Genomic DNA, 13,418 nt, shown 5'->3' on the forward strand with positions numbered 1-13,418 from the left:
TTCTGTTTGTTTGGACCAATAAAATCAGGGCTGTATGTGTATCTATATAAAATATGGGTAAGGCAGGACGTTCTTTCAGGAATATTTAATGGAATTTTTAATAGTGTCATCTTCTGACTATGTTTGCTATAGAGTGATTTCAATGAATAATCATGGTTCCAGTTTATTGTTAATTTGCTGGGTGTTTGAATTCACAGATGAAAGAAACCTGGCCTGAAAATAAATTCCAGGCACTAAATTGCACATGCTCCACAACTCTATTAATTCATAGTTTCATAAGTTTTAATTTTGATGCTGAAAAAGTTCATAGTTTAAAGGCTTTAATCTTTGTCTGGTTTGGTTTTCCACTCATCTGTATTTTTAGAAGGAAGACCTGACTTTCTGTTCTGGCAATGTTTGCTTGCCTCATCTTTCTGTTGACTCTTCCATACATCTCCATGTCTTTTTTTGTGTATTCTATGGACTGCTTTTCCTGACGTGACTCACAACTTCCATCTCCTCTTATGCACATATCCAAGTTAGGCAATTTGCAGATGTGGATCAATGCTATAAAAGAACATCCAAGCTTATTAAATATGCATGAGGGGGGAAAGAGTTATTTAAATAATTCTTTCTCTAATCACAGTTTATTCTAAAGTTTCCAAATGTGTGCCTGTAGTTTATGCATTTTTCCTCTCATCACAGTCTCTCCCTTCCATCTGCTTTTTCCAGAAAGGTATTGGCCATGGCAGATGTCTCCCCTTCCTTTGGTGTTGAAATTTGAGTATTGGTGGAACCAACCAACCATGTGTTGGGATTTCCATCTTTTCTTGGATTAGTAGCAGTCAGAGAATGTGCCTGCAGCATTGCTTTGGGTTAATCTTTGAGGAATTAGCAAAAGATCTTCCTGTGTGTCAGGTGTTGGTGGAAGAACAACTTCAAAAATAAGTGGTTTATTTTTAAATTATAACAAAGAAAAAGGATGTGTTCTTTATTAAGAAGCTGGAAAATAATGCAGAAGAAAAGCACAAGAGAAAAAAATGCAGACTATATTTCTTTTTATCTGTTCTCTGCTCTAGTTGACAGTTAAAACTTAGGTATTTCTCTGGGGCAGCTGCCAGAGATGAAAATCCAAAGAGGTTTTCTGTTCTTTGATTTTTGTCTTCTGAATCAGAGATTTTGTTTTATATTTCTTTCCTGCTGACTCTGAATGAAGTTTCAGATTGCATCTCTGCAACTCTGTAGATTCTTTGGTGGCACAGGAGACCTCTCCTGTCATAACCTTGATTAACTGCTCTGGAGCTGGTGCTAATTCCCCTTTAAAATTCATTCCTAACAGGAGTCACAAATCTCTGATTTTACCCACATCATCACTTTCTCTGCCTTATGAAATGAATTGATTGCATTTATCAGCTTTTGTGTTACTATATTCATTTAGAGTAGTTTGTCTCACAGGAGTCCTTCAGAATCTTGTCCCATATTTATTATGGATGCAGTGGTTTGAAATAAAAGCTGTATTCCTGCTGGAATTTGGTTTATTTGATGGTTGTATGTAAGAGACAAAAAGAAAGGTATCTGATGATGGTAAGAACACCTCCTGCAGTCTGAGAAAAGCTGGAGTTATATCTCTTTTTATTCTAGCTGAGGTCCTTCAGTCTCTTATTCCAGGGTGATGGGAGTGGTGTGGGAGATGCCACATGTCAATAGGACGTGCAGATTGCTGGAATTTATCAGCTGAAAGGATGGGAAAAGACTTTTAGCTACTTTGCTCTCACCTTTATCAGGGAAACCTATTAGCCATACAGAGAAATCAGCTGGAAAATTGAATGGATGTTTTCCTTCTCTAACTTAGTATTGCTTTTGAAAATGAGAAGGGACAAGCCCCAAAACCCACATGGTGTGGCACAGATTTACCGAGGAGCATGGGGAACCAGCTAAATCCATTGTTCAAGTGTGAGCACCTTTTCTAGAGAGGTGTGTTGAATTCCTGACCAAGCAGTGTTCATTGCATGCTCAGCTGCTTTCTTAGGAGTAATGTGCATTTTATAGCCCCACTGGAGACCATGAGATTAATGTCCTACTAGCTCTAACTTTAATAAGCTAATAACACCAACCAATTACATAGTTGCAATTCTGTAACAACTCCTGAGAGATAGAATCGTTGTGGTGTAAAATAAATTAAGAGCATAAGTTAAATACTGACCTTTATTAAAAGTTTTAGATTTCTGCTTGCAGACAAGAATTGGTATTCAGCAGTTGTTAGGACTCTGTGAAGCAATGTTAGTATTTGAGGGTCTGAAACACCCCAATCTGAAGATGTTGCCTTACTTTTTTTTCCCCTGTGTTTAATTATTCTTCAGTAGAAATTTAGCATTGTTTATTTTCAAGTTCACTGGTATGCATACAACAGTGTAAAGGAAAGAGTTTTTAATGTATAGAATTGCTTCTTCCAGTTCCATGGGCAAGTAAAACTGTATTCTTGTTCCAAATTTAAAACTGGACTACATCACCTGACATCTGATCTCAATAACGGGAGTAGAAATTACAGGTGGAGTGGTTTTGGGTTTTTTTGTTTGTTTGTTTGGTTGGTTTTTTTTAATTTTTTTTTTTTAATTTATTTTTATTTCTGGTTTTTGGGAGATTTTACTTTTTAGTCATTCAACTCTCTCTCCCTGAAATAGTTTGCTCTGTTGTGCCTAGGTCTCCAAGGATTTTTGCTTTCATTTAGTATAAGGTATCTATTACTTCCTTTTTTGTTTTTTCTTTTTTTTTTTTTCTGTGGGGTGCTAACAGCACCTTCAACAGATGAGAAAAATAAGAGACCAGCAGAACAAGCTCATAGTAAGAACATGAAACTAAGGGTTTTCTTCAGTATGCAAATTTTGGTGATAGCTTGTTCTGATTTCTCTCTGCTCAATATTAATATACAGTAACAATTGGACAGCAGTAATGGAAAATCATTTTAGGTGGTTTCATATCAGTTCAGTCACTGGAGCAAAGGAGAAGGCATGTAACAGCCAGTTTTATGTAAAGTATGGCAAATGTACTGCAAATTTTTTTATGTTAACTGTGAATTCAAGTCTCCAGCAGCATTTCTCCCTGCTCTCTTTTTGCTGATTAGCACAGAAGTCTTTGAGACTCTTGAATGTGAATACAGTATTTCTCTGTTTAGTTTCAAAGAGTGTGAGCAACTAAGCAATGGAGAATGAGGTAGGTCAAAAGATGAGGTTTTTATAGCTGCAAAGCAGATATAAGGAAATTGAAAATCTGACTTTCATTAAAATTAAAAACAAAGTCTTTCAAAATATACTTATCATAAGACTTAAGGAAACACTGAGATTTCCAAGCTATCCCTCATAGAATTATAATTGTCTTCTGGCATTTTTCCTATTATTTTAAGTAAAAGTTAAGAGTCCCATTAGGACCATCAATCACATCTAAAGATTTGGTTTGGATTTTACTTCACTTCTGTGTTTAAACAATGACGTTATTTTCTGTATATGGGTTAAAGATGCTAAACTTCAGTCTTGCTTATTAAAATTCAAGCAACTATATGAAGTTGTGCAATTACTGTTTTTCTACCTTTTTATTATTAATACAATACAGAAATTTAATTTTTTTTTTTTTAATGTTTACCACTTGGTTTGATATAAGACATGAAGTGTGTATGTGAGGATTTTCAGTTCTTAAACAGCTGAATCCTGAAAGCACAGCTGTCTCTTCCCCTTACACTTTGTGTCTGTGCAGAGATGTGGAAAATGTTCTACAGAACAGAATTTGAATGCATCCAGCACCATCTTCCTAAAGTGGAAAACTTGTGTACCAAAATTAAGTGACAGAGTCTGACCAGATACCATGCAGACCACAACAACTAAAATTCCTATTTGTCATTTAGGGCTATCTGGATGAAACAGAAGAAGATATTGATGACATAGTGGCCTCTTGTTATCCAAGAAAACATGAACATATGACAAGTGGATTATCAACAGTAAGCTCTTGAGTAGAAGACATCTATTGTCCTTCCACAAAGGACCATATTTCTTCCAGAAAGGAATTTATTTCATATCGCTTCATTCACCTTTCATTCTACATTTGAGAAACATATTTTAATATTCAGATAGACTTTCTATTATATTACTAATGCCGTTCAAAGCTGAAATGCTGTTCTCTGCAGGGCATGGAAAGAGAAAACTATTTTGCATACTCATTAGCAGACTTCCTCATATGCTCGGGTTATTATCAAGCTTACATGTGGAGAAGGCAAACCAGAGATGTTTGCAGTGTGTGACTGCTCAGCTTTGCAGAGGAGCACTTGATCTTAATTAAATTGAAACAAAGAGAACAAGGCTGTGGGGGGGGGTTTCATTCTCAAACTGCTTTCTGATTTTTTAGGTTCTTGGGACACAAACATTTGTCTGTGTGTTTGAATACATCCCACTTCAATGGAATCATTGTCCATCCCCCAGCTCAGCTTTTGTCATTCTTCATGGCATGATTGCTATGCTACCCACATCTGGAAAGTATTTTCCTTTACTGCAGGAGAAAGGTGCTTGGGGATTAGGTTGGTGACAATATAAGGATAGCTGCACCTGATGGTAGCAACAAAATTGGTCTAAGAAGCCTTCTGCTGTTCATTATGCAGTCTGTTATTCACTGGGAAAGAAAATACATAATGAAAGCAGCCTCTAACATGTCTAGTTTATTGCTATCTGCTGTGTACCTCATTTTTGGGATCCGTGGGCAATTGATAATATCTTCAGAGTCCTCTCTAGCCACTCTTCTTTATGGCTTGTGTCTAAGAATAGCTCTGGACTGCACAAAGCTGCAACAAACTCTATGTAGAGTGTGTGAGTGCTGAAGAGGATGAGGAAAGATGAATCGGAATACCAAAAGGGAGGAGAAAATAAGGTCTATAACAATAAATAAAGAACTATCCTTCCTAGGTTGCACCCCTATTAGCCTCTGTGCAAGCAAGGCCAAGGGAATCCCCAATGAGGCTCTTGATCCCAAAAAATGGAATTGACTGAATCCAAGCTTGGCTTATATAGGGAGGAGAAAGGGCTGAGAATATTAACATCACAGAGCACTTTGATGTCTTAGATCTGGCTGTGTCAGACCATTTTTCCCTGTGATTTTTGTAGTTCACAGACTCAGCAGAGTGCATCCCTTCACCCCATGTCAGACTTGAGCACCTGCAGCCTGTGGACCCTGGGCTAATTCCACCCACTTAGCTGAGGCTGGCAATGACTCACAGCCTCCAATGCTTGCTGGTGCCAGGGATTTTATAGACACAATGATTTTCATTTCCTCTGAAAATTGATAGGAGGATTGCAGGGGCTTAAGTGCTTTCTCTGTTAGGCCACTAATTAAGGAACTGCATTCAGAGATCCTTCCCCCTGTGCTTCAGGCAGTGTTCTGTCCATGTGTTGGCTTTTGTCCTTTGCTGTAGGTTTCCCTCTGACCTTTCTTTTAGGCGAAGTGCAGCTTTTCCAGTGCTGTAGGTTTGAGATAATCTCACATCTCAATGCTCCCGTTTTTCCTTATTCACCATGACATGATTTTTAATGTCACTGCATGCAATGTTATGGCAAAGTTGTGAATGGCCAGCTGCTTCTCCCTGCAAGAGCAGGGCAATTTTACAGGTTCATTTCTTTATTCCCTTTAAGTGTGTTGTTAACATTTCCCCATCACATTTTTTACTTTCACTTTGATTGTTTTAAGCCTTTGAGCCTTCTTGCACAGTATGTTCTTTTATCCTGTGATGTCAAATGACTGTTAAGTCACATTGAAATAATGTTGTTAATGAACAGTAGACTCATAACTGTATGATCCCTTTTCCCTTTTCCTTATTTAAAATAAGTATGGCTAGTCTTACAATGAATATTTGAGAAAAGAGAAAGAAATATCACAGAAGATAAAAGACATTTGAAATCTACCTGCAATATGAATGAGCAAAAATGGAAGTGGAAAGTGACATTGAAGAGAAATTGTATCTCAGTGTTAGTCTTTTATTTTGTGTTTTCCCAAAGCTTTTGCATGAACTGTGACTTTAGTTTTCTCTTCATCCTTCATCCTCCACATATTTATGTGGTGTTGTCAAGACCCACCACATCAGTGAGACTAAAATGTTCCAGTGCTTTACTGCAGAGCTAAGGTACCATGCAAAACAAATATAATTCTTAGTGAGCTATCAAAATGAGACTCTGTATCCTTCATATATTGTTTGCTACTTACTAAACAGGAATATGAGTATTTGTCTTTAGGATTTTGCATTTAGTATATGCAATGTCCAGTGTCAATGCTACAGAACAGAGTCTGGGCATGGGTGACAAAAAGTGAATGCTATAAAATTCTACTAAATTGATATAATTTTCCTTGTGCTTTGCAAGCAGTTCAGAAATTATGTTGCATAAATTCAAGGGTCAGAGGCCATCTACTTGGTTTGGACCTTCTCTCACAGTTTTTTTCCTCCGGCCATTTATCCCATGCTGCCTGCTTGCATAAAGATTGAGGAAAAAAGTATTTAGATTAGAGAGAGAGACGTGTTTGAAGTAGAAAACAACTCATCCACCTCCTTGTATTGGTTTAACCTTGAGATTTGTTTTCTGAAGTGGGCATAAAATCTTTGCTGGGATAATTTAGGCATTTTTTAGCATATACTGGATTGGTTAAATTCCCTAACAGTGTAAAAGGATATTTTCATGTATTTTAGGCGTGGAAATATATAAATGGTAAAGGCTGGAATTTAGCTCAAGGCATGCTAGAAATTGGGGGAAATATGTCACATTAGTTGGTATATGTTGATAATTTTCCAGTAATTTTAACCAGTACAATTCCTGGCATTTCAGACAATTATAAAAAGGATTAAAAGGACAAGCATTTCTATTTATTTCCCTTCTTTTTCCCCCTTAATTAAGGATAAAGCCAGCCAGCAGAAATACATCAAAACCACCTTTTTTTGCTGTTTATTTTTCCTACATGGGTTATAAAATTAAATTTATGGGTAATAATCACTTATATAAAACGTCTTCCTGTCTGTTGTTGTTTACCACATTGACACAGAACTGTTTATCCCTTGAGCCTTCTGTGCTGCAGGGAGCTTGGAGAGTTGGGTTTTGTCACAAAGAAATTATTTCTGTGTGGCCTTTCCCTGGACTGTGCTCTTCCCTGCAGCTGGCAAGGAAGGAGATGGATCAAGACACAGTTGGTGAGATCCTGCTCTAGCAAGCAGAGGAGGGAAAATGTGTCCTCCAATAATGAATTGATGTAATTTTTTTTCCCAGTGACATGTTTCAACATTTTAGTGCAATTGACATCTATTCTTATGAACTCCACAGAGAAACTGCCCTTTTTTACAAAGGCACTGATGCTGCAAATAGAGGAATGCTTGGCTTTTGACTGGCTTCAGGGAGGATTGATGTGCACATGGACATGTAAATGAGAACAAATCCAAATGTAATCCAATATGAATCCAAACCTGCTGACCTACTCTTCTAAAAGATATTTTTTTTTATTTTGATACAGAGGTTGCCTCATTTCTATGTAATTACTTTGAACCATGCATCCTTCAGTACTTGAAGTGTATGGAAAACACAGCATTTCTCTGATTTGGTGATACCTTTTTCTTTCTGTCTTTCTCACTATGACTTTGCAATACAAACTTCCTTTACCTTTCTATATGGATAAAGTTTTCTCACTGCACTTATTTTTTCTTATTACAGTAGTCTAATGCTCTTTTCTCTTGCTCTTTTGCACTACCTTCCTTAAAGAACTCCCCAGAAGGCTCTGACAGAAAATGGACATATTTAAATGTTCCTGAAGCAGATGGTGATACTGTGAGTTCTCCTGAATCCTCTGCTCTAGCTTTACTTTTAAGGTTTCTCTCTCCTTTCTCCCTTTCTGTTGAAGACTGTACCTGTGTGTCTTGCAAGGTTCCTATGTGTCAGAATTTAGGTGGTTATATATTTTAGTTTTGGAGCAATCTTGTTCAATGACTCAAAAGAAAACACGCGCCAGGTTCCCCAAATGCTTTTGGTCCTGGCAGTGTGTGTATTTCTCCAGTTTTCTTTAAAAAATATTCAGTTCTTTCCTGACTGTAAACTTTTGGAAGAGGGAATCCTCATAGCAGTACTCTGCATTTTATGAGTGTGAAGGAAGAGGGATTGAGGGATGATATATTATGCTGTAGAGGAAAAAATTGTGGTATTATTGATAAAATTTTACAAAATTTGTAGCGATGGGGTGGAGGCTGAATTTTGCTCCTTCTTTTAGTATTGCTAATGAGAGACAGGTGCCACTTTAAATAAATATGGTTTTGTACTATACCCATTATGGGAAGCATCCTTGTAACCTTTCCTAAGGGCTCTGTCAGCAGTTGTCTTATGAGACTCAGTAAAAATGAGGTGACTAGCTGAGCCAGAGAAGTGATTTTTTTGTTGTTTTTTTTTTCTGCTTGGAACTTACATGAGCTTAAAATTTATGTAGCCTGTCTGCTCTTCAGTTCATGCATTAATTAAAAGGTGGTAATTTAGATTTAGTCATGTTTATAAATAGGTTTGAGTCGTGCATGGAAAAACATCTGTCTAGACATTTAAACTACTGTTAACTACAGTTCTTATTCCCTTTACATCAAATCATGGCAATTCTATTCTATGATATATCTGTTTCCATAGCAAGTCCTAAAAGTGTGACAATATTGCAAGGCTGTAGCTTTATGAAAAAAAAAAATTAAAAAAGCAGACTTTAGAGAAGAGTAATGAGTTTCAGCCTCTGAGCCCTTTTTCTGTTCCCCTCCAGACGAGCATTAACAGCATGATGAGTGTGTATAGTGAAACTGGTGACTATGGCAACGTGAAGGTCAGTGGTGAAATCCTCCTCAATATCAACTACATCTACAAAACAGGTGCCCTCAACATCCTGGTGAAGAGCTGCAGGAACCTGGCCATTGCAGATGAGAGGAAGCAAAGGACTGACCCGTAAGCACAGAGAAGAATTTCCTTGAGCCCTGCTAGGGGTGTCCCCCACCACATCCCACCCTGGCTGTAACCGGGGGTTGGGATCCAAGCCTGGGAATTCACAGCACCCAGCTGGTACAAGCAGCATTTTGGTGATGGCTGGGTTTGGGTTCCCTGCATTTCCTGTGTGCTTCTTAGGGCAATATTTGTCTGTTCTGAGGAAACAGTAAGATTATTTAAATTACCAACCTGTTTGATACTAAAAGGGAAAAAATTATGAAGGAATAGCAGGCAGCATTGAATTTTTTTTTACTTCTATTATCAAAACTGATATATGAGAGGAGTGATGTTCTGAAGTCAAGGGTTAATGGAAGTAATTTTTTTTTCATGTGCCCATAGATGTGTTTTGCAAGCACCATGTTTTCTGAGTTTCTTACTGTAGTTTTCAGTATAATATGTAAACTGTCTCATCAGAAAGCAACAATTAGTGTCTCTAATTATGATTAATCTATGGTATATAAATTATGAAGTTTTTAATTATCTTGTATTTGTAGTGTATATTTTGTCACTTATGACCAGGTGATAATCATATACTGCAAAAGGGAAATGGTTAGGAAAGCTTGTTGCATTTCTGAGGATAAATAAATTTAGCTCTGTCTTTTTTTATTCTGATCTTATCTGACTAACACCACTAGGTTTGTAGGTAAAGACTATACTTCTGCATATTTTGCATGTTCACTGTTAGGTGTTTACACTCTTTATACTGCAAAAATTAATTTCCTCCTATGTTACTGATGCAGCAACAGTCAAGTCTTTGCTCAAACTGGTCATTTTCTACTCCTTGCTAATATTTTTCTCCTTGCTCTGCAGATATGTCAAAGCCTACCTTCTGCCTGATAAGTCCCGCCAAAGTAAGCGCAAGACCAAAATTAAAAGTAACAGCACCAACCCAGAATTTAATGAGACGCTGAAGGTGAGAACAGCCTCTCTCTCAGGCTCTGATGAATGTTTCACTTGTGCTCACAGGTGTTTTCTAGATGGGTTCCATTGCAGGGATTAGAACTTGGAAGAGATGCCTCAAAAGGGAAGGTCTTTAAGGAAAAGCATCTAGTAAACCTATGAGTTGCAATTTCTGGCTTTCAGCATTAAAGAGGGTTAAGGTTTTGCTTGGTTCCCCCCTTTACAGTTAAAAATTCTATTAGTTTACATATCTGTTTCAAAACTGTTGATGTTCCCATCTAGCTGAGCTTAGAGTTGTTAAAAACACCTTAAAGATTTTATATGCCTGATGCTGAAATAAAGCTAGATTAGAACTTCCTGTCTAACTGGTTTTGAAGAGAAAATAACATTTTGCAGTAAAATCCGAATTCTTTTGGAAGCTTCAACTTATTTCTAAAGCAGAACTAACTTTGATAAGAAAACGCCAAAAACTGCTTCACTCTTTTTCTTCTTAAAACCTGTGGTGAAGTTCATTTTCTATTGCAATGCACTTGATGTGTTGAGGTCACAGTGGCCACAGCTCTCTCTCCTTCCTTGCCCTTTACCCACCCCGACTAGAGAGGCTGAACTCTCCTGAGTTTCTGCTCGTTCACCTCCCTGGCCCTGTGGTGCAGGTGGCAATGCTGGGGTTCCTGCCCCATCACTGCCTCTCTGGCAGCTTAACCTCAAGGCTCCTGATTACTCCCTTTCCTACCAATTGAAAAGAGTTATCCAGCAGGCTCGTGAAACCAGAAACTCTTTTTAGTTTCTCACGAAATATATATATATATATATATATATATATATATATATATATTTAGTTTTAGTTAAGTTTTAAATAAGTTTCCTATAATAGAGTCAAATAGATGTTCCCTGGCTGGTGTACTTGGCTTAGCTCAGTTTGGCCATGCTGCTTGCCAAGGGAGAGCCTTTTCACAGCCTCATTTTTAAATGGTATAGATCAAACTTAATGGTATAGATTAAACTTAAGGCTTGCCTCAACTGGGAAAAAAATAAAGTATTAGACTTTATTTATCAAGTAATATAGCACTAAACATATTGGCTGGGTGAAGATAGGACATAGAAGTTTCTCAAAGATATGGGTTGGAACAAAAGGGAGTTACTTGAAATGTGCATAGATATGGAAGAGTTGTTCATCCCAACTGAAAATCCTGTTTAAAAAAAAAAAATTAAATATGTCTTGTATCTTACTCTGTTGTTACAGAATATGAGGTTTCTCACAGTGCAGTGGTTGGCATCTAGGGTTAGGCATTGTAGATGCATCTATACATAATTAGCCAACTGACTTGACTGGTTCAGCTTCTGGACAGTATTTGTCCACATCCAGATATTGTTCCTGATGCAAAAATAAGACCTCTGAGTGTATTCAGCTAACACTAGAAGGGTGAATGGCAGGGAAATTATGAGCTTTTTGCTAAAAGTAGAGCATGAAGAGCCAGAATTCCAGATGTTTATCATTTTTCTGTGTATTTGTTAGACTATGATATTAGTTTTTTAATACTTTTCATGTATTGATAGCTAGAGATGAGATTTTGTAGCTTTCAAATCCAACAATGGTTTCCGATAGACTCTGCATGTCTTGCAGATGCTGCTGCACGTGTTTTCAGAACAATTTTTTGTAAGCTACAAAGAAAAAATTGGAAATGAGAGGATGCTTTCTGCAAAACAGTGTTCAGCAGACTCTCTTTAGGGATGAAAGAACTAGTGGGGGTTTTTTTCTTTTTATCAGCCTACAGGTTGATCTGCTTCTTTTACATAAACTTGTAGGGAATTAACAAGATCATATTTTTAAGCATCATAATTTACTTCATAGTCATAAATACCCAGTAAATAATAATAAAAAAAGCCACAATAGTGATAGTAACATAAATTTTCACTGTATGTATACAGCAAAGAAAGATTTCACATTAACATTCTGAGCTTTCTGGCTAGATCAATCTTGTTTGCAAGAAAAACAAATCTCTTTCATGCTCCATTTGTTAACTGCTGTGGGCTTGGTGAAACTGAGCTAGAGCCATAAAAGGCTCAGTGGAAAATATTATTTCTGCTTATTCTAGGAGTTTCTTTTTCTCTTTTTCTGTCGGTAGTATGTCATCAGTCACTCACAGCTGGAAACCAGGACCCTAGAGCTTTCTGTCTGGCACTATGACAGGTTTGGACGCAACAGCTTCCTTGGGGAAGTGGAAATTCCATTCGATTCCTGGAACTTTGAAAATCAGGGCGATGAGTGGTTTGTGCTCCAGCCCAAGGTAAGGGTTTCCAGGACTGGTGAAAGTGCTGGGAAGAAAATTTAGCAAGAATTAGTTTTTTTTTCCTTTGGAGCTTGTTTATAAAGCAGGATGTAATAAGTGTATATTATGACAATAAAAAAAAAAGTACTTGTTCGTAATTCAGTAAAAGCTTACTGGCTTAAAGTCTTCTTGAAAATTTCACATATGATTGGCTACTTAAAATCAATAACAAAAAAGAGCTTTTAAACAAACCTTAAGTTCATCCTGTAATAAACTCCAACTAAAAAATGACCTAGTAAATACATTAATTTTTAAAAACAGAACATAAACCAAAGAATTTTCCTACCATTCCCCCTACTCAACCCTTAAAAAGTTATTAAAGAAAAAAGCTTTATTTTTCTCAGTTCAAAGTGCTTTACACTTTTCAGATGTGACAAAACAACTTCTAAATCTCTCACTGGCCTTAACTAGAAAGGCACAAGATGAGGCCTCTCAGCCAGCAAATTAACTGGTCTGTGAAACAGAGCATGCCCTGGACTTAGTGAAGGATAGGGGGACTTCTGTGCCCTGCTTTGGCAAAGGTGTTTATTTTTGAAGAAATTCAAAGAGCTGTTGTAAAATAGAGAATTAAAGGCTTCTGTCTTGCTTGCTCCTGCAGCAGCCATAATCCCCAGGAATTCCAGGTGTTTAGACTGACATTTAAGAAAGTGTATTTTTCTAATTGCAAAATAATATAAGGTGTGCATCTAATATTGTCAAGATTGTCTGGATGATTTGGTTTTTCTATGTTCATTACATTTAAAGAAATCATATTACCTTTTGGGTTTCAGGAGAATGTGTTTAATTTTTGCCTTTCTATCAGATGGGAGATGGATCTGTTTGCTCTCTAATTAATTTCTAGGTAATTCCTTTGAATCCTAATGTGAAAATAACCAAAAAAGTCATGAAGCTCTCCTGCTCAGGAAAATAAATAATGAGACACTAAGCATTTCAGCCAGTTCAGCTGGAAGATGGTATCTGATTATTTCCAAACCCATTAAAAGGATTTTTAAATTACTTCTTTTACTGTCAAAGAAAGCAAACACAGAATTGGTCTTGTCTGCCTCCTAAGTTGTTGCCAATAATGTTTCTAAACTTAAAACACTGCTAAAGTTTTGATCAGTAAGGATGATATTTTTTTAAAAATCAATTATTGCTTTTTAAATTGACAAAAAAATGAGGCACTGTTTAATATCCACACAAAATACACACTGTT

General features: G+C 36.9%; 1 protein-coding gene across 4 annotated transcripts in view; it reads left to right on the forward strand.

Moving 5' to 3' along the window:
• SYTL5 (synaptotagmin like 5) overlaps positions 1-13,418 on the forward strand; it is a 78,464-nt gene that overhangs the window by 54,143 nt on the left and 10,903 nt on the right. Inside the window, exons 10-14 of one of the 4 annotated variants that reach the window (XM_014876836.2) lie at positions 3,875-3,967; positions 7,749-7,814; positions 8,776-8,954; positions 9,804-9,906; positions 12,020-12,181. In XM_014876836.2, the coding sequence (XP_014732322.1) occupies positions 3,875-3,967; positions 7,749-7,814; positions 8,776-8,954; positions 9,804-9,906; positions 12,020-12,181 (603 nt within the window). The remainder of the gene's footprint in view (positions 1-3,874; positions 3,968-7,748; positions 7,815-8,775; positions 8,955-9,803; positions 9,907-12,019; positions 12,182-13,418) is intronic. The other 3 variants (XM_088160368.1, XM_088160369.1, XM_088160370.1) reach the window with 3 other exon arrangements.

The sequence above is a fragment of the Sturnus vulgaris genome, chromosome 2 (genome assembly GCF_052056855.1).
Source record: "Sturnus vulgaris isolate bStuVul1 chromosome 2, bStuVul1.hap1, whole genome shotgun sequence".
Lineage (NCBI taxonomy): Eukaryota > Metazoa > Chordata > Aves > Passeriformes > Sturnidae > Sturnus > Sturnus vulgaris.